This window comes from Barbus barbus, assembly GCF_936440315.1.
Source record: "Barbus barbus genome assembly, chromosome: 5".
Taxonomy (NCBI): domain Eukaryota; kingdom Metazoa; phylum Chordata; class Actinopteri; order Cypriniformes; family Cyprinidae; genus Barbus; species Barbus barbus.
Window position 1 is genome coordinate 30,648,475 of NC_136733.1, and position 25,995 is coordinate 30,674,469.

The 25,995-nt window shown below is 40.4% G+C and overlaps 1 protein-coding gene across 1 annotated transcript in view; it reads right to left on the reverse strand.

Annotated features, from left to right (window-relative positions):
• Positions 1–868: 868 nt before the first annotated feature.
• The window catches only part of LOC306869989 (connector enhancer of kinase suppressor of ras 2), a 63,245-nt gene continuing 38,118 nt past the window's right edge, over positions 869–25,995 (reverse strand). Inside the window, exons 11-23 of the mRNA XM_079416991.1 lie at positions 25,835–25,995; positions 22,502–22,582; positions 20,959–21,197; positions 20,584–20,618; positions 19,324–19,372; positions 18,745–18,793; positions 18,430–18,602; positions 17,974–18,047; positions 17,656–17,727; positions 17,507–17,577; positions 17,264–17,346; positions 15,295–15,993; positions 869–1,226 (exon numbers count right to left, since the gene is read on the reverse strand). Coding sequence (XP_079273117.1) covers positions 1,005–1,226; positions 15,295–15,993; positions 17,264–17,346; positions 17,507–17,577; positions 17,656–17,727; positions 17,974–18,047; positions 18,430–18,602; positions 18,745–18,793; positions 19,324–19,372; positions 20,584–20,618; positions 20,959–21,197; positions 22,502–22,582; positions 25,835–25,995 — 2,008 coding nt within the window. The 3' untranslated portion in view covers positions 869–1,004. The remainder of the gene's footprint in view (positions 1,227–15,294; positions 15,994–17,263; positions 17,347–17,506; positions 17,578–17,655; positions 17,728–17,973; positions 18,048–18,429; positions 18,603–18,744; positions 18,794–19,323; positions 19,373–20,583; positions 20,619–20,958; positions 21,198–22,501; positions 22,583–25,834) is intronic.

The following is a 25,995-nucleotide window of genomic DNA, read 5'->3' on the forward strand; positions in this document are numbered from 1 at the left end:
ATAGTAATACTTTTTTAAACCATGCATGAGTTTAGCTATAATATAAATATTCTAAAGAAGCCAAATTAAACACGTTACTACCTGCCAGTAGTTCATCTTTTCCTGAATGCAAATGTCATCAAACTCTCAAAAAGAGACTCTTCGGCATCCAACTGACTCGTTTTCTGTCTTTCTCTCGTTTCTCTAATACACACACACACACACACACACACACACACACACACACACACACACTTTCCAACACTCTTGCTTGCTTTGAGAGTTGTATAGAGTAACACAGTAGGGCGGTGTTGCTTGGTAACAGAGTAAAGCCTGTTGCCCATGGCTACATGAGTGCTCTTCCTGCAGCATTCTGAGGGAAGGAAATAATAAAAAATAAAAAAATAATATATATATATATAAAATAAACAAACAAACAAACAAAATCTTCAGAAGATATCTTTTAAAAAAAAGTTTTTTTTAAAACTCCAATCAGAGAGAAAAATAAAAGATTTGTTTTTATATACGGTCCTACTTTGTTTAACAGGTTGTCAATTAATCTGAAAAGATGTTTCTTCAGGCATGCAGTGGGCACCTCACGGGGGCCTTTCTTCCATCCGTCTCAAAATGTGGCTGTGATGAAATATATTGTACAGAGTTTGCAGTGAGCCGTAAATGTGCAGGTAACACTTTCGCTTCCGTGATGTTTGAGCAGTTTGAATCACCTTTCGGTTTCAGTGGCTGCGTGTCTGTCTGCAGTAGTTCTGGAGGCTGGGTCAGTTCTTTGACATTGATCTTACAGTGTATTGGTTCAATCCAGTGTCACTCGCGATCAGGAGGAGGGCAGTATCAGGTCATCCGTCAAGGAGAAAGTGAAGACAGTCTGGATCCACAGTGTTTTTCAAAGTATGTGTGTGTGTGTGTGTGTGTGGGTTTGAAAAGCACGACTCACATTATTCATATACCTTTATGTCTGTATTTTAACATGTGACTGTTTGTTCGTCGTGGGGGTGCGGGACTGTGTTTCACACGTGCGTTTCTATGAAAGAGTGAGTGTGCATCATCAGCGTGGGCGAGAGAGGTGAAAGGTCGTTGGACTCGCTGGGCGGTTCCAGTGGGGCAGAGCTGAACTCACAGATATCCAGGAAGAGCTCGTGGTTACGTTGCTTCCATTCGCGAAACTTCCTCGAGGTCAAACAAGGGTCATCCAGCAACTGACTGATTATTGCCAAGTCTCCCTCCTTTGCCTGTTGGTGAAGGGGAAAGAGAGAGGTTGGAAATTCACTCTGATTCAGGACTTTAGATAGTCAAATTATTCTGCTTTACCAACTAGTGTGATTGGTTTGCTTTCAAAAATGTCTAAATTTCTACACTTCATCCAAAGTAATCATTATATTGTAGTGAGGTGCAAAAAACAGTGGCTTAAGACCAAGCAGATGCTTCTGTCAACCACTGTGCATAGAAAGAATGTAAGAAAATTCAGTTAATACTGTTGGAAAGGCGGGGCTTAGTGCACCTGTCAATCATCGTCAGGACGCAGCAGAATAGAGCGAGAGAGAGACTTGTCCCGAGAGCGAGAGAAATAATCTCCTTTTGTGTGTTATTGTGTGCGTCGGTGACTAATTGTGAGTATCTGCTCAGCTCTAGGGACTGTTCTTGTTTATTCTAATAATCATATCGGAGACATTTTGGTATTTGTCCACTGTTCGCGATTGAACGTGTGAAATGTATGTAAGGCTATGCTAGCGCATTCAGCGCACGCACAAGTTGTGTTTACAAATACGCTATCACTATTAGTATTATCCGGTTTCATGCTGCTACATTGGTAATTATTACGGTGAAGTTTATAAGTTTAAGAGTACTTAATTGTTCTGACTTGTGAGGTTTATTGCAAGTATTTGGGCACTGTCAGTTTAACGTGCCAATTATGTTTGCATAAAAGAGAACAACGCAAGATTGTGTGTATATTACCACTGAAAGTCAATACTGTATATTGTATTTACACACTACTACCTTGTATACATTAATGTGATTTGCTTTGATACAGAAGTCAAGTATTGTTATGCTGATTATTTCTATATTTCTGTTTTATTGTAGAACCACACCATACACACATCCTCATACACCCCCCAAATCCATCTTCAGTGTTCAATAAACTCCTTTGATTGAAGTTAACCGCTTGATCCACTCCTGTGTTCTAATCGACACACTAAGAGGAAGGCTAGAGAAATCAGAACCACCTTAGAATACAATCCTAGATCAGCTCCAAAACAAAATTGGTCCTTCGAGCCGGATCTCAGCCATTGCTCTTGGATCCAGAGGATCTATCAGCCCTAATATGCAACCAGAAGGGGTGAATCCTGAAGGTGCCAGACCTAAACGTCATGTTCATCCTCCCGTTTACCTTGAGGACTACGATCTCACAGCCACACGTCGTAGACCAGTCAGTACGCCTACACTGCATCACGCTGCAGAGGAGTCATGGAGAGGTGGCACCTCAGACGCTGCCAAGATTTCTCCCTCCCCATCTGACAGAGCTTCCAGTCCGGTGAGTCAGTATTCATGGCAAGTGGTCGATGAGTGGCCCCTGGCTGCCTTCGACGGAGAGCGTTCTTATGAAAGACAGCAAGCGTCACAGTCTAGAGCTTCCATGCCATCTACTCAACCTGCTCAGTCTTCACCATTTCACCGGCCTTGGGAAGAGACTGGGTGTCAGTCATCTCCAAAAACTGTCGTTAATACCTCACACAGGCCTAATCAATCTCTGGTGTGCTCCGAGTCTCTTCCAATGCCACTTCCACATTCATCTGCCATCAGTCAGGCATTGCCGTTGGCCAGTACAATCGCTGCACCAGTAACCTCAGTTCTTTCATCCCATGAAGATGATTGTAGCTCATTACCTAACCCCAAGCAGATTGTGAGTTATAGAGATCATTCTGCTTTGCCCCGACGACCAGAGAAGAATGCTGAGGAGTCGCAGAGAGAGCATGTGTTGGTAGATTTCCTGGGTAAGATGCTCAGTGAGCTGCAAGTGATGAGAGACCACATACAGACGGAACTGCCAGCCAAACGGGAAGTCACACAGTCAGTTCAGCCTCCTAATTATCCAGATTCCATTCCTGCTAACTATCCCGATGACTCTGTCCGACCAACTACCCGCCGATTAGCGCCGCCACCTATCGACTACAGTAACTATACTCATGATCCAAGCTGGTATCCGGAGCAGAAGTTTGAGCCTGTTAGAGCTGCCCACCTGCCTCCCCTTCATGAAAGCGATGAGCAAAGGAGACCTGGGTATCAGACGCCTAGGCACAGAGCTTCTACCTTACATCCAGGTGAGAGAGAGAGCACTTATCGCGGACCTACTCCAACCATTCCAGACTTCACCACAGGGGACCCTAGTGAGTTTACCAGACTAAAGATTGCTCTTGAGAACCTTCTACCTCCTGATGCTACTGAGCTCTTCCGCTATCAGATCTTGATGGATCATTTGAGAGTAGATGAAGCTCGTCTAGTAGCTGACTCCTATCTTAACTCACCTTTCCCTTACAGGGATACTATGGCAGCTCTGACTGAGCGGTTTGGACAACCGTACAAGCTAGCCCTCAGAAGGATAGCGAAAGTTATGGATGCGCCTGACATTCGACGAGGTGACACAACAGGCTTTGACAAGTTCGCCTTGCAAATCAGATCCTTGGTTGGTATGCTGGAGACTTTGGGCCATGAAGGACAGGCTGAATTGAGGTGTGGTTCGCATGTGGAGAGGCTGCTAAGCAAACTTCCTCCTGAAATGAGGTCGGAGTTCAGAAGACATATGTTTCGTCGTCCCGGTGCGGTGTATAACCTCCTGGACTTCTCAGAATGGTTACAATATGAGGCCTGGTGTCAGAGCAGTGAGAGTCAGATATCAGACCGCAAACGGAGGGTAGAGCAGAAGACAGTCTGGGGGAGAGCCGGGAACCCTGCTGGCCGTTCCACTACTGTACTCCATGGATCAGACGAGGGCCCTGCTAAACCACCATCTGGACCAGCTCCGATCCCATTAACCAGTTCAGGGGTCCTCAAAGTACAGGCCAAAGCTTTCTGTCCGTATTGTGACAAGACCGATCATTACCTCAGTCAATGCCCTACTTTCAAGACCTTCAATAAACAGCAAATCACAGATTGGATTCAAACGAATCACCGCTGCTGGCGTTGTGGGCGTGCACACCAAGCAGCCAAGTGTACCCTCAAGAAGCCATGTAGTATCTGTAAAGGCCGGCATTTGCAGATCCTTCATGAAGTCAACTCCAAACCCGTGACTGAAGGTTCTTGTCTTGTTAATTCAGCGACCGAGACTCTGTATTTAGATAGACCTACGGGATGTAGGAAAGTTCTCCTAAAGGTTGTTAGAATTCTGCTTCGTAACGGAGAAAAAACCCTGGATACCTATGCCGTCCTTGATGATGGTTCGGAGAGGACAATTCTCCTTTCCCCTGCAGCAACTAAACTCGGAATCTATGGTCCTGAAGAAAGCCTAGCTCTGCGGACTATCCGGCAGGATGTACAAACTGTGACTGGAGCCTCAGTCTCCTTCCAGATTTCTCCAGTGACTCAACCACAGAAGCTATACGGAATTTCGTCTGCCTTCACCGCTGAACGCCTCGGACTTGCAGACCATTCCTACTCTTTGAGTATCCTGGAGAAGTATCAGCACCTGAAGAACCTACCCCTACAGGATTTCGAGGGAGTACGCCCACTGCTGCTAATCGGAGCTGACAATACTCACCTCATTACCCCTATATCACCTGTTCGTCTAGGCCCTGCTGGAGGACCTGCAGCTATTCAGACAAGGCTTGGATGGACATTGCAGGGACCTGTAAGACTCTTCAAAGATCAGTTATCAAGACAACAGTGTCTCTTCTTGTCCCTTACCCCCTCCGAACTACAGTTGAAGAGGGATGTCGAAAGGCTTTGGCAGATCGATGTCTTGCCATACCGCTGTGAGAAGCAAGCTACCCGATCCAAGGAGGATCGAGAGGCTATCAGTCTCTTGGAAGCCAAGACTACGCGGGTCGATGTCAACGGAATCTTCCGCTACGCAACACCGTTATTGCGCAAGAGGGATTTTCCCTTCTTTTGTGCTCCAAAAGAAGCAGTCATGCCTAATCTCAGAGGAATGGAGCGTCAGCTCGCTCGGACACCAGCGAAGGCAGAGGTGTATAAGTCTGAGATAAAGAAGCTGGAGTTGACTGGTGCTACCGTTAAACTGCGAGAGGAGGGACAGGGACCTGCAGGAGAGAAATGGTATATTCCACACCATTTGATCACTCACAACGGTAAAAACCGCCTAGTGTTCAACTGTTCCTTTGAATACGAGGGGCTGAGCCTTAATGACTTCTTGCTACCTGGTCCAGTTTTAAGCCCCTCTCTCCTGGGCGTCCTCCTGCGGTTCAGGGAGCATTGTGTAGCCATAAGTGGAGATATACGGGGGATGTTTCATCAGGTCCTACTACTACCTGAGGACAGACCACTGTTACGTTTCCTATGGCGTGACCTGCGACGAAATGAGCCACCAGATACCTATGAGTGGCGAGTCCTTCCCTTCGGGACTACATCCAGCCCCTGCTGTGCAACCTTCGCCCTCCAGCGACATGTGGCTCAGCACAGTACTCCTGAAGAGGATGTGAGATTCTCAGTCGATAAATGCTTCTATGTGGACAACTGTCTACAAAGTTTACCTTCTGCAGGAGAAGCACGTCAGCTAGTGGATAAGTTACGGGCCCTCTTATCCTCTGGTGGTTTCGACATCCGCCAATGGGCCAGTAATGTCGTGGAAGTTGTCAGTCACCTACCTCCTGAAGCCAGATCCACTAAGCTGGAGTTGTGGCTCTCTCAAGATAAAGCTGACCCCAGAGAGTCAACCTTGGGCCTGAGCTGGCACTGTGAGACAGACCAGCTAGGGTTCAAACATAGACCTATCACATACAATGCTTTGACAATGCGGAGCATTTACCGGGTGATGGCGAGTCAGTACGATCCCCTTGGAGTCATTCTTCCATATACCACCCGAGCCAAGGTGATCGTGCAGCAGCTTTGGGCCACCCACCGGGACTGGGATGATCCACAACTCCCTGGTGAGCTCCGGCAAGCATGGATAACCTGGGAGGAGGAGCTTAAATATCTTCCCCAAGTAACGCTCCCCAGATGCTATAACCCCTCATACATGGATCAGCCTGACATAGCACGGGAAATCCACATCTTCAGTGACGCCTCTGAGAAGGCATATGGGGCTGTAGCTTACCTGCTTTCAGAAGGTCACCAAGGGGAACCCCACCTTGCCTTTCTTCTAGCGCGATCCAGAGTGGCCCCACGAAAGCAACAGTCAATACCGAGGCTTGAGCTCTGCGCCGCTCTGATAGGTGCACAGTTGGCAAAGCTGCTTGCAAATGAGCTCACTTTAAATTTGAACAAAATCACCTTTTGGACTGACTCCACCATTGTGCTGCACTGGCTCCATTCCGAGTCCTGCCGATACAAGGTCTTTGTAGGCACCCGGGTAGCGGAGATTCAGGAGTTGACCAACCAGGCAAAATGGCGTTACATAAATTCGGAAAGAAACCCTGCCGACGATCTGACTCGTGGCAAGCACCTGCAAGATCTTATTGCCCCCAACAGATGGCTTCAGGGTCCAGAGTTCCTACTACAAGCTCAGGAGAAGTGGCCCTCTCATCCTACCTCACGCATTTCTGAGACTGAAGACACCACTGAACTTAAAGGAGGAACATTCTGTGGGATAACTATCACCATGCCAGTGATTCCCAATGGAAAGAAATACAGTAGCTGGAAAGATTTGGTGGAGGCAGTCGCACAGGAACTGCATGGGGCGGCCGCCCAGGATAATTCCCCTCCAGCTAATACTTATAGAGAGGCAGAGACTGTTGTTCTGAGAAGGATCCAGATGGACAGTTTCCCTGAGGATTATCGTCTGCTGAAAAACAACAAGCCAGTTCGCTCAGATAGTCGGCTACTATGTCTTTCTCCAGAGTTTGACGCAGAAAATCAACTCATACGAGTCGGAGGACGACTGAGGCGAGCAGAAGACCTTGACCCACATACAGTGCACCCTATCGTACTCGACCCTCATCATCCTAACACCCAACTGCTTATTAAGGACTGTGACACGAGACTTCATCACCCAGGACCTGAGCGGGTCTTTGCTGAGCTCCGGAGGAGAGTGTGGCTTCTGAGAGGCAGAGAGGCCATTAAGAAACACCAAAGGTCATGCATCGAGTGTTGTAAGTGGAGGTCAAAACCAGCAACTCAGAAGATGGTCGATCTTCCCCCTCCAAGACTCAGATTATTTAAGCCTCCGTTCTATTCCGCAGGAATGGACTGTTTCGGACCTTTCATAATAAGACTGGGACGCAGGACGGAAAAAAGGTGGGGTCTCCTGTTTAAGTGTCTCACCACTCGGGCTGTGCACCTAGAATTGCTAACCTCTATGGACAGTGACGCCTTCCTGATGGCACTGAGAAGGTTCATTGGGAGACGTGGCCAGCCTGCAGAACTGTACTCCGACCAAGGCACAAATTTCAGAGGTGGAGATACTGAACTCCGAGAAGCTTTCAGCAAACTCAGTCCAAACCTACAACAGCTGTTAGCCAAGCAAAGGATAAGGTTCCACTTCAATCCTCCGGCATCTCCACACTTTGGAGGTGTGTGGGAGAGGGAGATCCGGTCGATAAAAGCTGCTCTTCGTGCCACTTTAGGCTCAGAAACCGTGTCTGAGGAAGTACTCCTGACAGTTTTGATCGAGGTCGAAGCCATCCTAAATTCAAAGCCTCTAGGATACGTTTCAGCAGATCTGGCCGATCCGGATGCTGTTACACCAAGTTGCCTACTGATGGGGCGGCCAGATGGTTCCTTACCTCAAGTGGTGTTCCCAGAGTCTGAACTCCTCACAAAGCGGAGATGGAGGCACTCCCAGGTATTAGCCGACAGATTCTGGACTGCGTTCATAAGGCAATACCTACCAACAATGCAGACAAGAGGCAAGTGGCAAAGATCCTCACCTGACATTGAACCTGGCACTGTCGCCATGTTAGTTGACCCACAACTACCTCGGTCCTTGTGGCAGATTGGAAGAGTAACAAAAGTCTACCCGGGAGCAGATGGACATGTCAGAACAGTGGAGATCCAGATAAAGGACAAGACGTATACCCGGCCTATTGCTCGGCTGATTGTGCTTCCTGAAATCCCTGAGGAGGATGAGCTCCCTGGAAGTAAAGACAAACAACAGGAAACCTGAATCACTTTCTCACGGAGCAAATTTACAACTAAATTTGGGGGCGGCAGTGTTGGAAAGGCGGGGCTTAGTGCACCTGTCAATCATCGTCAGGACGCAGCAGAATAGAGCGAGAGAGAGACTTGTCCCGAGAGCGAGAGAAATAATCTCCTTTTGTGTGTTATTGTGTGCGTCGGTGACTAATTGTGAGTATCTGCTCAGCTCTAGGGACTGTTCTTGTTTATTCTAATAATCATATCGGAGACATTTTGGTATTTGTCCACTGTTCGCGATTGAACGTGTGAAATGTATGTAAGGCTATGCTAGCGCATTCAGCGCACGCACAAGTTGTGTTTACAAATACGCTATCACTATTAGTATTATCCGGTTTCATGCTGCTACATTGGTAATTATTACGGTGAAGTTTATAAGTTTAAGAGTACTTAATTGTTCTGACTTGTGAGGTTTATTGCAAGTATTTGGGCACTGTCAGTTTAACGTGCCAATTATGTTTGCATAAAAGAGAACAACGCAAGATTGTGTGTATATTACCACTGAAAGTCAATACTGTATATTGTATTTACACACTACTACCTTGTATACATTAATGTGATTTGCTTTGATACAGAAGTCAAGTATTGTTATGCTGATTATTTCTATATTTCTGTTTTATTGTAGAACCACACCATACACACATCCTCATACACCCCCCAAATCCATCTTCAGTGTTCAATAAACTCCTTTGATTGAAGTTAACCGCTTGATCCACTCCTGTGTTCTAATCGACACACTAAGAGGAAGGCTAGAGAAATCAGAACCACCTTAGAATACAATCCTAGATCAGCTCCAAAACAAATACTACTAAACAAACATTGTCACCTAATTAATATTCATGAGCCAAGCTAATAAGATTTAAAACATGTCCTTTTTACTTTTCAGGTAGTTCCTACACCCTTGCCAGATGGCAGCTGACGGTTACTCTTGTTAAATGTTTATGGAGATCCTCTAGAATTGTCCATTAGATTCCTATAGAATCTAATATAGATACATTTTAAGCTCACTTTTGAACTTTGACCTATTCAGAGTGTGATGGCATTTCTGCAATTTTTATTTTTTTTTTCTATTTACTTTTTTAAAATTGGTAATGTATGCTACCATTCAACTGCTTTGGGTTAGTATGATTTTTTTAAATAATTGTATTAAAGGGATAGTTCACCCAAAGATGAAAATTCTGACAGGAATACAGGCCACCAGGGCACCATACAGACTTTATTAAAGAATTTGCTGATTTTCTATCTGGGTTAGTACTGGCTGCAGATAAAGTCTTAATTGTTGGCGATTTTAATATCCATGTCGATAATGAAAAAGATGCATTAGGACAGGGCTCTACAGTGCGACCGTTTCAGTCGCATTTGTGACTGAAAACTACTGCGTGCGACTATGAAAAAATATTTAGGAGCACCAGTGCGACCGACCTGATCAGCATATTTGTGTTTGTGCTGAGGGAGCTTTAAAGGTTTCTAACGTACTTGCGTGTTCTTGCAACGTTGAGTAATGTATCACAGACGTATTCTCTCATTATAACAAAAAAAAGTGTAGACTGAGTGTAAAATAAGAGATTCATTGTGCAGTGTAAGGAGCTTCGTTGATTATAATGGAGTTTTTGTGAGAGCGCGATGAACTAAGATGAGGGACAGCTTTTAATGATTATTAAGGGAGTTTGCAAATGTGATATTGATTTAATACAACAGGTCATTAAACAAGAAGTTAATATTAAGTTACTTATATTGTCTGACTACAACACTATGGCCTTATTTTGCTCTATTTCATCAACGAAAATAGTTTCAAACAAAGTCCCAGCTGCTCATCTCCATTCAAACACAGCTGTGTTTCGTTTATGAATGAACTGCATTTTTAAATGAATCTAGTGAGTCAATGATTCAATTACCCATTCATAAAGACGGTACTTCATTCCTGAATGGCCAAGAGTCGGCAAGATGGCAGACCGGGCAAGCAGCACTTTCTAAGCTCTCGTTAATTTGCCCCTAAATTTACTTGAAAATTTAATGTTTTAATTGATCAAGATTACCCACAGTAAACATTTTAAGAAGGGACTGAAGCATTTTATAGCAGAAATTCTTCAAGAAACTCATTCTGTTGACTTGGATGAAACATTCTGGTCAAACCAATGGAGAGATCAAATACTTTTTTCTCATGGTTCTAACAGGTCAGCAGGTGTTGCCGTCCTTTTAAATAACTTTCCTGGGAAGATTTTAAATACTGTTAGGGATACTTGTGGTCACTGGATAATTTGTGTTTTTGAAAAAAGTTAAAATGTTTTGGTTTTGGGAAATATATATAGATATAATAATCATAACCAAAACTAAATTTTAATCACTGAGGTTACAACAGTTGTTAAGGATCTATGCCAAGTGTATCCTACTGAAGATTTTATTTTTGGAGGGAATTTTAATATGGTGATAGACGAATGGCGTGATAGATCTCCTTCAAAATACCTGAGACACCATTACAATCCCATAATGCTTGACTTTTGTAGTGTTTAAATTGATAAATGTATGGCGCACTAAAAACCCTGGTATTCAAGTTTTCACATGGTTTAAACCTGATGGTTCAGCCAAATCCAGGTTAGATTTCTGGTTAGTCTCTGAATTTAAATCTGGTCTGGAGTCAGATTCTATAGTTTCTGCTGCACCATTGCATGGTTTAGCTTATTCTTAGACCTGCAAATGTCTATCAAAGGAGAAAAGGTTATTGGAAATTCAATTCAAACCTTCTACATAGTGAACCCTTTTGTCACGAAATTATTGCTACAATTAATAATATAAATGGAGATTTGAATTATAAAACTTATAGAGAGAAATGGGAATATTTAAAGTATAAAGTATGTCAGATCTCCATATCTTACGGTAAATTATTAAGCAGGAATAGTAAAAAAAAAAGAATTGGAAATGATCAAAGAAATAAATCCTCCTTAAGTGAAAATGACAAACAAAAACTACTTCTTCAATCCTCATTAGACAACATTTATGTGGATAAAGTCAAAGGAGCATATATAAGATCGAGAGCAAAGTGGATAGAGGAGGGGGAAAGGAGTTCAGCATATTTTTGTAGACCGGAAAAAAAGAGACAAGAACGTAACGGTATTAAAGTTTTACTAATTAATGATCAAGAACATACAGATCCTGAAAAAAATTCTAACAGTAATTTATACTCCTCCTCTTATTCACATACAGATGCTGATGCTTTCTTTGATCACATTAAGGATTGGATCCCAACAATAGATGAGAGTTTTAAAAATATTTGTGATGCAGATATCAGTATGAGGAAGTGGAAAAAGCAGTGAATTGTTTATCATTAGACAAATGGCAGATGACACAACCATATTCATGAAAAACATTGACCAAGTTCCAAAAATTCTCCAAACCATAGAGTTTTTCTCAAAGGCATCTGGATTCAAATTAAATCTTAAAAAATATGAATTACTACCGATTCATAACTTCCCTCTGTCAACCGTTTGCAATATTCCTGTTAAAGACACTATTAAATACCTAGGTATGCACATTACAAAGGATAATACTTCGCTTAATAATCTCAATATTTGGAATACTTCAGATAAGTGTAAGTCCTATTTAAACTCGTGGTCTCAAAGAGATATTTCTATTATTGGCAGAATTTGTCTTACAAAAATGGAATGCATTTCTAGACTCATTTACCCAGCCTACTCAATCTATTTTCCTAAAAATGCAATAAAAGCTATAAACCAAGCTAACTTTAATTATATCTGGAAAAGAAAAACACACTACATTAGAAAAGGAATGATGGTCAAAGAATATGAAGAAGGAGGACTAAAAGCCCTTTAAGCCTAAAAGCCATTAATGCAACAATTAAAATAAATTGGCTAAAATCCTTTTTGAAAAATGAAAATAGTTTTTGGTTTCATATCCCCAGTCAAATATTTATGAAATTAGGAGGTATCCATTTTTTCCTTAGATGCGATTATAACTAGTTATCAGGGTTTCATCAACAGGTTTTACCTTATTGGAAAATGATCTATAAGCATAATTTCAGTCCCCATAATGTCCCTTTATGGAACTGTAGATATGTTGTATTTAGGAACAAATCTTTATTCTACAAAAACTGGTGGGAGAAAAGAATATGGTCTCTTTTGCAAATATTAGATAATACCAGAGTAATGTCTTTTGAAACTTTTAGTTCCAAATTTAATTTATTTGACAGAAAACAATATGATAACATCATCAAAGCTATCCCACAATCTATAATTCAGATATCTTGTAATTTATCTCAAAATAATGTAACACTTTGTCTTCCTCAGCTTTTGGTGAACGGAGTTTCTATTACTAACATAAATTTATCCAATACTGTAATTCAGAATGTTTTTGTTAATGAACTATATCCATTTTCTTTGAAAATGTAGTATTCCAATATTTCTCTAAGGATGAAGTAAAAATTTTAAGAACAAAATATTTGAAATTTCCAGTTGCACCAAAGGCAAAGCAAGTCCATTTTAAAATTCTTAATGGAGTATATCCTTCTAGAGAATATTTGAGATGTCGATTTGGCCTTGATGTTAACAACTGTTCCTTTTATGATGATCAAATTGAAACTACGGAACATTTTCATGATTGTAAATTTGCCTGTGCCTTTTGGGAAGATTTGCATTACTGGTTATTTCCTCAATTTTAAGATTTACATGTTTTAACAAAGGAAAAGGTATTATTTGGTTTATTTTTGAAAGATGAAACGCATGATTTAGCAATTAACACAATTATTATTCTTGGGAAGTTCTTTTTGCATAAGAACCGATTCTTGTAAATTCTTCCAAATTTCTATGTATTTCACAAGGAACTATGCCATTATTTTTTGTCGCTGAAATGAATGAAGAAAAAGAATGCTGTAAATTTCTGTAATTTAGTAGAAAATCTTCAACTTGCTGAAAACCCCTAGTATTATTTTATTTATTTTTCTCTTTTTTTCCTCTTCTCCTTATGTTATGATGCTTGTCTGTCTCATTAAGAAATTTTTGCATTTTGTACCAGGCCATTTATGGTTGTAAAGTTTACACTGTTCAATAAAGTAAAAAAAAAAACTTAATTCCTGAATGAATCAGCCGTTCGAACGAATGAATTAAATGAATGATTCAGTGATAAATCAGTGACATACCGCCACCTATCGGCAGTTTAAGTTTAATTTTTAAAGTATCTTTTCTGTTATTTAAATCATTTAATGTTTCTACATTCAAAATTTAATTGCACTTATGCAACCTCCGAGCCTCATTAAACATCTGAAAATACACCTACAAGCCACTTGTGTATTCTTCTGTGCCACCTCTGTAGTACAAATTTATTTCTTAAATACTGATTTCATTTGATTGGTATCTTATTCTACTTATTTTTATTCTGTTTTTTTAATTAGAAATTATAAAAAGCTTATAAATATATATTTTTGAATCTGACATAAAATCGATACTATCACAGATAAAATTGTAATCATGCAGCTGCTTCCAGAAGTCATAGATCCTCTTTTGGCTATTATTAATTCGTCATTGTCATTCGGATATGTCCCCAAAACCTTCAAATTGGCTGTAATTAAGCCTCTCATTAAAAAAACACAACTTGACCCCAAAGATATAGTTAATTACAGACCGATCTCAAATCTCCCTTTTCTGTCAAAGATACTAGAAAAGGTGCATGCATGAAGCTGGTGTCTATTATCTTGACAAAGAATACATGAAGTCTTAACCTTCCTCTGTTCGGACTTGTGATTTTCATTGTCAAGATAATAGACACCAGCTTCATGCATGCTCCAAGTTCACTGAGATGGTGAAGCTGCAGATCCATAGACAGACTTTGCATAGTCATGGCGGAGCAGTTCATGAAGGCGGTGTCTTTCCTGCTGCTCATTAAACCCGCTTTCATCATCTATAGCTCTGCTGTAGGCAATGTTGATGATTTCTGTGGTCACCGATTCACATGTATCAACTCTTCTTCTTATGTCGGTGGAGGGTGTGGTGAGATTTCGAATTTCATAATAAATGTTCATTACGTCTTCTTTGTCTCTCTTAAGCTCTTCAATGAGAGGCCAGAGCTGAAGTTGGGGACACTTAATTTCTAGTGATTATCAACAATTTGATTTCGCAGATACTATTTAAACTAAACTGAGCTAGACAATGACATCTCTGAACTCAATAATGAAATGCCTTAACTGAAAATTGAGTGTTTAATCTTATTTTTATACATTACTGACACTCTACCTAATTTGGTACTGTTGAGTGCTTTGACACAATCTGTATTGTTAAAAGCACTATATAAATAAAGGAAACAAACACAATACTTGCCAAACCTGTAAGACCTTCTTTCATCTTCAGAACACAAAATTAGATATTTTTGATTAAATCTGATGTCACATGGACTATTTTACAGATGTCCTTACTACGTTTCTGGGCCTTGAACGCATCAGGTGCGTTTGCTGTCTATGCAGGGTCAAAAAGCTCTTGAATTTAATAAAAAATCTCTTAATTTGTGTTCTGAAGATGAACGCAGGTCTTACAGGTTTGGAACGACATGAGAGTGAGTAATTAATGACAGAATTTTCATTTTTGGGTGAACTCACTTTAAGCAAGGATGCATTAAATTGATCAAAAGTAGCAGTAGACATTTATAATGTTCCAGAATATTTCTTTTTCAAAAAAATGCCATTCTTTTTTACTGTCACTATCACAGAAATAAATTACATTAAAATGCCTCAAAATAGAAAATGGCTATACTGCATTTTAATCAAATAAATGTTTTAGTGAGCATAAGAAACTTTTAAAAACATTAAAAAACATACAGATCCCAAACTTTCACCACAGTAGGGTACTAACACTATATTTTGTGTTGTATTACATTCATCTACAAAAAAGCATGACTGCAGTGGAGTTTATAATAGAAGTTTACCGTGTTATAGTTTACGTCCACGTTCCAAACCCAAAAGTATAAAAAGGTCAACTGCTTTCTGTGTTTGCATACCTTTAGCGTAGAGCGGAGAACCCGTATACGGTGCAGTCGTTCATTTGTGGCGGGGTCATTGCTGCGTTTGATGAAGGAGCGTCTGAACTCTTGTTTGGTGGAAGGCCTCTGCTGGCCTAAAGCCGAGAGACTGGCCTGCTCCAGTGATCGGTACAGCTCCTGCAGGCCGTCTGTGCCATCGGACACTTTCTCTTCGCTCTCAGGCCTCCTGCTGCTAGATTTCCGAACCTGCTTTTCCTCCTCTTCCTCCTCCTCTTCCTCATGGAGATGAGTTCTTGGCCTCAGAGTGCCGTGTGTGTGTGCATGAGTGTGCGTACGAGCGCTGCGGTGCGAGTGTCCATGTGTGTCGCGGTGGCGAGGGAGGCTCTGACTACGCTGCTTGTGAGTGTGATGGCGAGGCTGGGACTCTTCGCTGTCCGTCAAAGGAAACGGCCCGTCTCGTTCCAATGGACGCCGATGCTGGGCGGGGAGCGTGGCCTGTTGGTGCTGGGCAGGTGACAGCAGGGCTGGCTCCTCCTCTTCTGCAGTCTGCAGGTAGTGTAGGCCTGTGCTGGTCAAGGGGGTTTCAATCAGGTCCTGCCATGAGCGGCGTTCTCGATGGGAGGATCGGCAGGAAGAATGGGACTCCTCGGCGGAGGAATGCGAGAATGTGGAGCCACTGGAAAAATGGCGCTCAGGAAATGGACTGGACGAAGTTGCCTGAGGACAAAAGAAACACTGGTCATTATCATTGTCAGCTGTCAGTCAGAAAGCTAGAGGTATAAGATGACAGTCAGAGAGAGCGACGGAGTCAGTTCATTATTTGTTTTCCACCAGTATAGATTTTTCCACTAGATTCCTCTAGATTTGCTTACGGAGATAAATTCTACGTTCATTTTACAGATTTGAACATGGACCTATTCAGACTGTGATTTTCTGTAACATTTTCTGCTTTTCTGTAACTTTTTTTTTCTATTTCCTTTTTTAAAAAATGGTAATGTATAATACCATTCAACCGCTTTGGGTTAGTATGATTTTTTTTTAACATGACATCAGTGGTTCAATACTTTTTGTGCGCAAAGAAAAAAACTACAACTTTATTTAACAATTTCTTCTCTTCCTTGTCAGTCTTCGATGTGCGTTGAACCACTGATGTCACATAGACAATTTTACCAATGTCCTTACTACCTTTCTGGACCTTGAATGTGTCAGTTGCGTTGCTGTCTATGCAGGGTCAGAAAACTCTCAGATTTCATCAAAAGTATCTTTCTATCTCCAAAGATGAAGAAGGTCTTTGTTTTCCACCAGTATAGTGCTGGTGTGGGAGCTGGTGCTCAGCAAACCTCTCTGTGAGCCAAACTAACCATGTTACATCATATATTGCCTATAAATAAGCATGAAAATCACCTTATTTGCAACTTATTTTCTCATCTTAAGGAATGTAATTTTAACACATTGATGTCGTCATTATGAGCTGGCTGGGCTTGGTAAGATTTGTAATACTTTTTAAAGAAGTCTCTTACGCTCACCCAGGCTGCAATTATTTGATCAAATTTAAAAATAAGTACTGACCCCAAACAAATGAATGGTTGTGTGTGTATAATATAAATTGTTTTAAAAAATAATAAATACAAACTTTTTTACGATTAAGTTGTCAAAATAATTTAATATTTTTCTATATATTCATAAATTCAAATTTGAAAATCAATTTGCAAATAAAAATAAATTTCAGACAGAAGGGTGAAACAATGTTTGGAGTGAATAGGAATATGAACAAAGTGTTGCAATGGGAGAACGAACCTATGTTTGTGCCATGCAGTTTTGTTTTGGTTCCTGATTTGAGGTTTAAGTGGAAATTGTGAACAGGCTCCAAAACCAATATCGTGACAGTGTGATGGTAGAAATAGAATAGTTTCTGTTAAAGAAAACGAAAGAGTGTGTTTTGGGCTGAATGTATGCAATGTGTACTTAGACGTGAGTTTATACTCACAGAGGGGTTGTGGTGGTACGTGGCCTCCTGTTTGAGCGTCATAGAGCCATCAATCTCATCCTGATCACTCTCACTCCAGTAATCTAAACAAAAATATCAGAATCACACATACATGACATTATAGTTTGCAATAGTCAGATTAGGCTTTTCAACAGCTTACAGAACAATGAAATGGTGTAAAACTAGAGTTAGTGAGATCACAGCACTATGGGCTCATAATTACATCACAGGATGTGATCTCACCTTCATCAGGACGTGGTACCGGATCATCTGGCGTGTAGCCAATCGCAGCCAAGCCTAAACGGTTCATCCATCTGAAACAGGAAACACAGATGTGAGAGAAAATAACAGAGTGGGGAGCTGATGTTTGAACAGGCTCTGAAACCACTTACCTGTTCATCTCCTCTAAATGATCTGTAGCAAAAAAGAAACTCTTAATTTTGGGATGACATGCTTTGAAGGCACTGAAACAAAAAAAGACAAAAAGAGACATTCACACACAAACATCTAGTTTACGTGTGTGTGTGTGTGTGTGTGTGTGTGTGTGTGTGTGTGTGTGTGTGTGTGTGTGTTTGTAAAAGAAAGATCAGCAGTTCTGCAGTGACCTAATTTCCGCTAGCCGAAGGGTTTCAAACACAGACCCACCCAAAAACCAACTAACCCAACACAACAGAGAGAAAGAGTGATTATTGTTGTCTTCTAACACTCACTGTTTCCTCCTGCACTCAATTGCTCTGTCTATCCGAAACTCTGGCAAACTGATGAAGCCCTCTGCTTTTTCATCCTGAGCAAAGACATAAAGAACAAGAGAAATCATCATCATCAGCATCATAACTACGGCAGTTACATGACAGTATAAATGCACAGATTTTCTCTAAAACTGAGAGATGTGATGCATACTTTAATATGCAAAAACTAGAAAACTAAACATCACTCCCGGGTGTGAGCCTGTTACCAGGCCATCAATGAAGTCAGCAGGTAATGAAAGTGCTGATAATTGTGTAATTAGTAATAATAGTAGAGATTGACTGGCTGGATGTGTAACTGTAAAGCTGTTTCAGATCCCAGAAATATTTCAAGTGGAAATGGATAAAAGATTGAACGCTATACACTTTCATACATTCTACACACAACCCAAGGGAAAGGAATTGTGTTTGTTTACTTACGTTCTGATTGGTGTACCAGTACAGGTTGGAGTCTTTGAGAACGAACCAGTACTTCTTCCATTTCTGTGTGAAGTAGCCGGTGGCATCCTTCTTTTTCCATAGCCAGCCTTCACAGTCCCCATGACCCAGATCTTTGCAGGCAATACGCCTCCTGCTGGCACTACTGAGGGAACCTACACACACACACACACACACACACACACACACACGTTGTGATAATATTCTTCTTGACAAACACAGCACAGTGCAACACAACACACAACCCATGCATTCAAAGTAAACCCAAGAGCTTGTATGCATCGCATCTCATTGTACCTTTGGTTTTTTTCTTGGGCTTGGTCCTCAGAGAGGCGTAATGTAAAGACTAGAGAGAGGAGAAGAAGTACACATAAGGAACAAAGAATTGCTTGTGTCATTCTCATAAACCAAAGCCTTGAGGATTTCTATTTAAAACGCATTAAGTTTTATAACAGACAAATACATGTTCCTCCGTGCATATGTTACAAATAAATAAAAAATGTTGAAGTTAATAATAAAAAGCATATATCCTCATTACTACAAAGTGTCCTGAGCATGATCTAATCTTAAAAAACATTTTTTTATATAATTAACAATATAGTTATATAACAGATATTAAAAATGGATATAAAAAAGAAATGAAAACATTTGTTGTTCCCATCTAATAGTCAAAAATTAACTTTTTGTCTTGAAGTCCAAACCTGAATAATATAATTAAAAAAACTTGTGTTCATCAACTAATGTCTAACTACCACAGCTATTTTTTGTTGCCAAAAATTCTCCAATCAATAAAAAAAACTACTGAAAATTGTATCTGCACCACTTGTTCCCAACATTCTCATTAATACTGATGCTGTAAATGCGCTTGTGGTTTACCTTCCTCATTGATGCCCCTGCTTGTCGGTCAAGTCCTGAACTGGCATATCTGTAGAGGTAGACAACAGGAAAAAGACAATGAGACAGTCAGACAAGAAGAGAGTTCTGTTTTCAGTGATGTTTTAATTATGTGATTACTGCCTGAGCATAGCAGTGTAATTTATGATTCCACTTGCAGCAAGATTTATATATTTTTTTTTTCTTTGTCACCTGCTGAACTCAAACAAAGGCTCAGGTAGTGGACAGGATGCTGGGGTTTGAGGTTAACTTCATAACTTATTACAACTGAAACCACCCTAGCACAGCTGCTCATGCTCACACACACCCTCAAACACACACACACCCTCCTCTCGTTCTTTCTCTCTCACACACAATATTTTTGAATAGTAAGGACTACAACTAAACCTCAGGCACCCAGACAACGCTCTTTAATCTAATTCTCTTTATGCATCGTAACTGCAGAGAAACAGAGATCGTTCCATGTTCACACAGACTCGTTCCACAGCATCGGACTCCACAGACTCTTACAGCTTCAGTCACAGATGAAATAAAAACCTCCTTAAAACAGCAGCCAAGGAATTTCTATTCCTCATTTTAAAATAAACGGCAGTTCATTAAGATCCTCACTGTGGTGACTGTTGTGTGCTCTAACAAAAGTGTGCAGCGCCTCTCCTTCATATTTTGTTGCACTAAGATGACATGCTGTCAATTTAAGAACTCAAAACTTGTTCCCCAGACCAATATATATGTATAGATTATTATATAGACTATTATTCTCCAAAAACATCTAATTTTTAAATCCTTGGATTTATCTTGTGGTTTGTAGACATCTGGCCATGTGTAGCACCTGCTGCCCTGAAAACCTTTCTGAATTAGCTCAGTGATGAGAATCAGAGACTGAAGGATATTCAGTTAGTTTTAAACCATTTGAGTGACACATGGCAGGGCAGATTATGATATATTATTTTCAATCTGTCACAATGTAACGCAGGTTATACAAAGAGGCACATATTACAGCATGGACCAGTTCAAATCGATATTAGACCCAACAGTCAACCCACAGCTCATGTGTAAGCACTTTTTTTTCCCTCAAGGGAGCTTTTACAAAGAATTATTGAGGACAAAGCTGAAAACAACAGCCCAAAAAAGAAATTTTTGCTGTAACCTTTACTCTTTGTGTTAACAAGTCAACCCCAGGGGATAATAATTCAATAATACAAACAAATATGATAATTTAAGGAAGGTATGAAGTTTACTTACCTATCAGCATCTGCTCGAAGTGTGTCTGCAGCTCTCTGGGGCAAAGAACAGAATGACAAAGACAAAAAGAGACAGAGAGGAAGACCGATTTGAATTTCCTGTTCTGTGTTATGAAAAAAAAACCTACTGTTCCAGAGACGTGTGACTGTGTACAATCACGTGATCAAATTATGGATCAATAATTTGATTAGTATGTCACTAGATGAGGCAATTTTTACATTTTTTCAAAAACAAATATTGTCAGAATGTCTGATATTGAAGATATCAGACAAATGCCTATATTTGAAGACCAAATCGACGTTGACTGACATGATCAATCAATTGCAATTGTGTGAGAAAAGTCACAGCTTAGATCAGATTCGACATTTCACTTACATGGTAGTGTGGCATCGTATTAGAGTCGGGCACGGGAAAGGGCAGCCCCTCAGGGGGACCTGTGTCCAGACGCACAGGCGGGACAAGCATAGAGGGACTAATGGGAAAACTGGGACTGCTGGGATTTCGGCTCTTCTTCCTGGATCGCCTGCTTGTGTCACGCTGGGAAAACTCTGCCTCTTCCTGGATCAACAAAATCCTATCATCACTGAGGAACCGCAAGAGGGAGGAATCAGAATCTGATGGACAAAGACAGAAACCAAGCAGTGAGTCACATTCTGAGCCAAAAACATTGTAATGGGAACATAAGCGTACTGCAAAATATTCAACTCTTCATGACTCCATCTGCCACAGCACGAAGCTAGGTTTGTGTGAGGTTTTAGAGGTTTATTTCCCCTCAAGGAGGTTTGCTTTCTATTTATATCTGTGCCAATGCCACCTACACAATCTCTGTTCTATTCTTAGAGTTATGTTTCCACAAAAAAGAAACAGGGAAGTACTAAATTAGTCATTTGACATGTTTACATGTCACCTTTCACACCCCAAAAAACAAAAAGTAAAGTTGGTACTGTCATTGACAAAGTTCTTTAAGTTAAACTAGATTAACGCTCAAACAAGTTTCACTGTGCTTTTTGGGAGGGAAAAAAATCTAAATTATATTCAGAAAAAAAAACAAAAGCTACGCTTTACTGAACAACCAGCAGCAGCGGTAATGGTTGTTTACATTTCCTCCTGCTCTCTAAAGCTCAGGTGGCTTCCTCAAAGAAGTCTGTCCTACTCTTTGCCACTCTCAACGTTCACAGACAAGCCTGCGTAACAGTATTTCCTGCTTTTGGTTGCAAAGTTCACTAGAACAAAGTCACCACCTCACAGCTTTATGTTCTCAGTTCTCATGCTCTGAAATGTCAGTTCTATAGTTTTGTGACATTTACGTTCTTCATGTGTACTTGTGAAATCAACTTACACTGCAAATGCCAGGATATGCAACTAAGAATGCCACATGATGCTGAAAAACTAGATTATAGTTACCAAGAAGCAGATCCTAACTTTGTAATTAACTTACCACCATTAACAAAGACATTCACATATTAAGAAAACACATGTTTGGTATAATGTGTGATTTTTATAATCACAGATCTCCTAATATGACTGGCACTTCCTGAATTTAGGGCAAGAAAATTGTGCATAGTTCCTTAGAAATATAAGTGGGAAACCTACCCACTGGCTTACACCTCTCTTTCCTAGTGAGACTGTAAGCATTAGATGGAGCATTTATTACCAACACTGAGCTCTGACCAAAAATCCTCACAGAGGCCAACATTTGTCCATTTTTTAAAAGACAAAACTCTTAATGGCATTTTTAAGTGGACCGCTTCTAATTTCCTCGCTAGATAGACAAAACCAGTGTTGGCCATGGGTGTCAGAAATGTCTACAATAACAATCAGGCACATAAGTTTTAAATTAATGTACAAGTTGGTGCCAGTGGAGTAAAAAAAAAAAGGAGTAAATTGGTTAAATGTGCCAACAAATTAAAATCATCACCTCTGCTTCCTCTTTTGTAAACTCCAGATTCTTGAGGCTCTGCCAGCCATTCAGTTCCCATTGAAACCTGTCGGATGTCACCTACAGGCAGAGACATACATCATTTAAGTGTGTATCTGTGTATGTACTGGTGTATTTCAGAGCATCTTTCATCTATTCTCTCAGTGTGTATTATAGTGCACGTAGTAGTGCAGCGGCAAAATACTAAATGGCTGAGATTTGCAGTTTAAAGCTGGAGATCCCTATTGGCTTAATCTCCTGTAGTGCACTGGGTCTATGTCCGGCTTAAAAAATGACCATCCAGACATGATGTACATTGTGTAACTTTGCATAAGCATACAACAGTTTATTTAATAATATATGAAACAGTGCACAGTTTCATATATTATTTAAAACAGAGAATGCAGTATTCTATATATAGTGTATAGAGACAGTATGTACAATAATAGTATGTCGTTTTGAATTGAGAATTATGACTATAACAACTAATTAAGAAAACAGATAATAATACTTACAGACCAGTCTTTTAAATTCAAACTAAAATATAGCATTAAAAATCATCCTGTACAGACACAATAATTATTTTGATTAAAATGAGCATTAATTGTGTATACACTTAAAAAATACAATGCTAATATTTAATACAATTTTAAATTTTTCATTTTTTAATTTCTTGTTTTTTTTATAAACATTTTCTAACTTTAAAATTAGCAAGCTTTTATTTTAAGTAAGTAAGTATATGTGCTGGCAGTGTTAGCGCTGCCTAGTGAAGCGCGTCAGTGAATGAAATGTCACAGTTTTACATTTTGCTCTGAAACCAGCCGTGTGTATCCTAGATTTATGCAATATAATCGAAGTATATAGTATTGCAGTTAGTAATTTTAGTGCATTAGCAACTGTCAACCACGTTGGTACATAAATAAGCGGTCTGAACTTATTTACCCAACGCATTTTTTATTTTTGTCATGCATGCTCACCTGTGCACCACTTACTGTTCCTGATTAAATAAATGGAAATTTACAGTAAGTAAAACTAGAGTTTCTCTGCTTAATTTTGAAAATAATGTTACATTGCAAAAAAATGCTTATGGTCCTAAAAAGGGCAAATTTTCTTAATAAAAAAATATAATTTATTATAATAAACTACTTGAGGACATCAATAATGATTACATATAAATAACTTAATGTTAAAGGGGTCATATGATGCGATTTCAAGTTTTCCTTTCTCTTTGGAGTGTTACAAGCTGTTCATGCATAGATAAGATCCCTAAAGTTGCAAAGACTAAAGTCTCAAACCCAAGGAGATATTCTTTATAGAAGTTAAGACTTGTCCGTGCCCTCCTAAAACGGCTCATTCAAACACGCCCCCACATGTCTACATCACTGTGTGGGAAGATTTGCATAACACCGCCCAAATGTATATGCAAAGAAAGAGGGCGTGATTTTCATTCTCGTTGTAGTGTTGTTGCTGCCGCCGGCGCCATGTCCTGGAGACGCTGTGTTTTGTTGTGAAAGCGAAAGTACTTTGTTTGGGCTTCCAAAAGAGTACACAACTAGAAATCAGTCATTTACAACACTGTTCCAGAACAGTTCAACCCAAATATTAGAGTGTTTGCAGCGCATTTTACGGAGGACTTTTACTCTACAGCCCTGAACGTCAGCGGAGACCAGGACACCTAGATGAGCCCCAGAGACAGATCCCCAGTGAGGACCCCGCCACTTAGACAGCCATCGGGAAAAGACCACTGGAACCAGTTGAGCCCTTACAATCTGACTTTGCTGCAGTTGGAATTAACCTGCTGGTTCGTCTCCAGAGGAGAACTGGCCCCCCGATTGAGCCTGGTTTCTCCCAAGGTTTTTTTCTCCATTCTGTCACTGATGGAGTTTTGGTTCCTGGCCGCTGTCGCCTCTGGCTTGCTTAGATGGGGACACTTCATTTGCAGCGATATTGTCGACCTGATTGCAGAGACACTATTTAAAGTGAACTGAGCTGGACAATGATATCACTGAATTCAATAATGAAATGCCTTTAACTGATTGAGTGTTTAAATTGAGTGTTTAATCTTGTCATTTTACATTATTGACACACTATTTTCCTATTTTGATATTGTGCAGTTGCTTTGACACAATTTGCATTGTTAAAAGCGCTATATAAATAAAGGTGACTTGACTTGACTATTTCCTGAACCTGGGAGAGTAGCCTACAATGCTAGCTGAGCACAAAATCTGTTTCTATAAAGTGGGGCAATTCCAACTTTGCAAGGACAGTCTGGTGCTTCTGACTCACAGCCTGTAAGTATGTTTTCATATTTAAAGAATTTGCCACTGACTATTCAAACGCGAGTTTTGAGCAGTGTAGAGTAGTACTTGTTGTTTGTCGTTTCTACGATCACAAATGCAGACATGGTAATGTTTACGTGGCACAACACTTGTGGCTGCCCACTGCTCCGGGTGTATGTTCACGGTGTGTGTGTGTTCACTGCTGTGTGTGTGCACGTTGGATGGGTTAAATGCAGAGCACGAATTCCGAGTATGGGTCATCATACTTGGCTGAATGTCACTTCACTATTCACACGTAAAGAGTCAGTATAAGTCATTATAATCAGTAAGTAATCTCCCCACTGGGTGCAACAAATGCCAAATTTATAATGGGAGTTTATTGTTTTTGTGTCGTCGTGCCGGGACACGGCATCACAACACGGTAAGGGGCGTAACATTTCCGTAACACGCTTGAGGTATTCGGCCAATCACAACGCACTGGATAGTTGGCCAATCAGAGCACGCCTTGCTTCTCAAGATGAGCTTTGTAAAAATTGACGCATTTCAGAAAGGCGGAGCATAGAGGAGCAACAATAGTCAAGTCAATATTATTTGTATAGCGCTTTTAACAATGCAAATTGTGTCAAAGCAGCTTTACATCGGCTTGATATAAAGCTGGGTGGCTTTATATCAGCTTTACAGTATTTAGACGGGGAAAAAGTTTGTCGAAATAGTGTCATTCTCTTCTGGCCAGACAAAATCAGCAGTTTAAATCTAGGCTAAAGCAGAATCAGATTATGCAAAGGACTCATCTGGTTCCTGTAGTCTTGTCCCGATGTCCGTCAATCAACAATAATGTACCGTAATGTGTTTTTTGAACTTTAAACCACATAAACACGTTGCATTACACCAAATACACAAAAAGTTATTTTTAGCAACATCATATGACCCCTTTAAATAAAAAGGTTTCAATTAGCCATAATTAAAATGTGAAAATCCGTTTACATGTAAATATTATTTATTTGAATTTTCATTCATCTTTGCGTATTTGTAATATCCAATTGCATCTTCTTACTGTGAGTTGGGGTCCGGTCTCTGCGTCGCAGTCCGGTATTTCTCCCAGAATCCTCTTCCAGGAGGGGGAAGTACTGACCCCCTAGTACTTCCTGTTCTACATAATATCCCGGAGAATCCGAGCCAAACACACCAAACCCACCCCGATCCAGATCGTCCTCT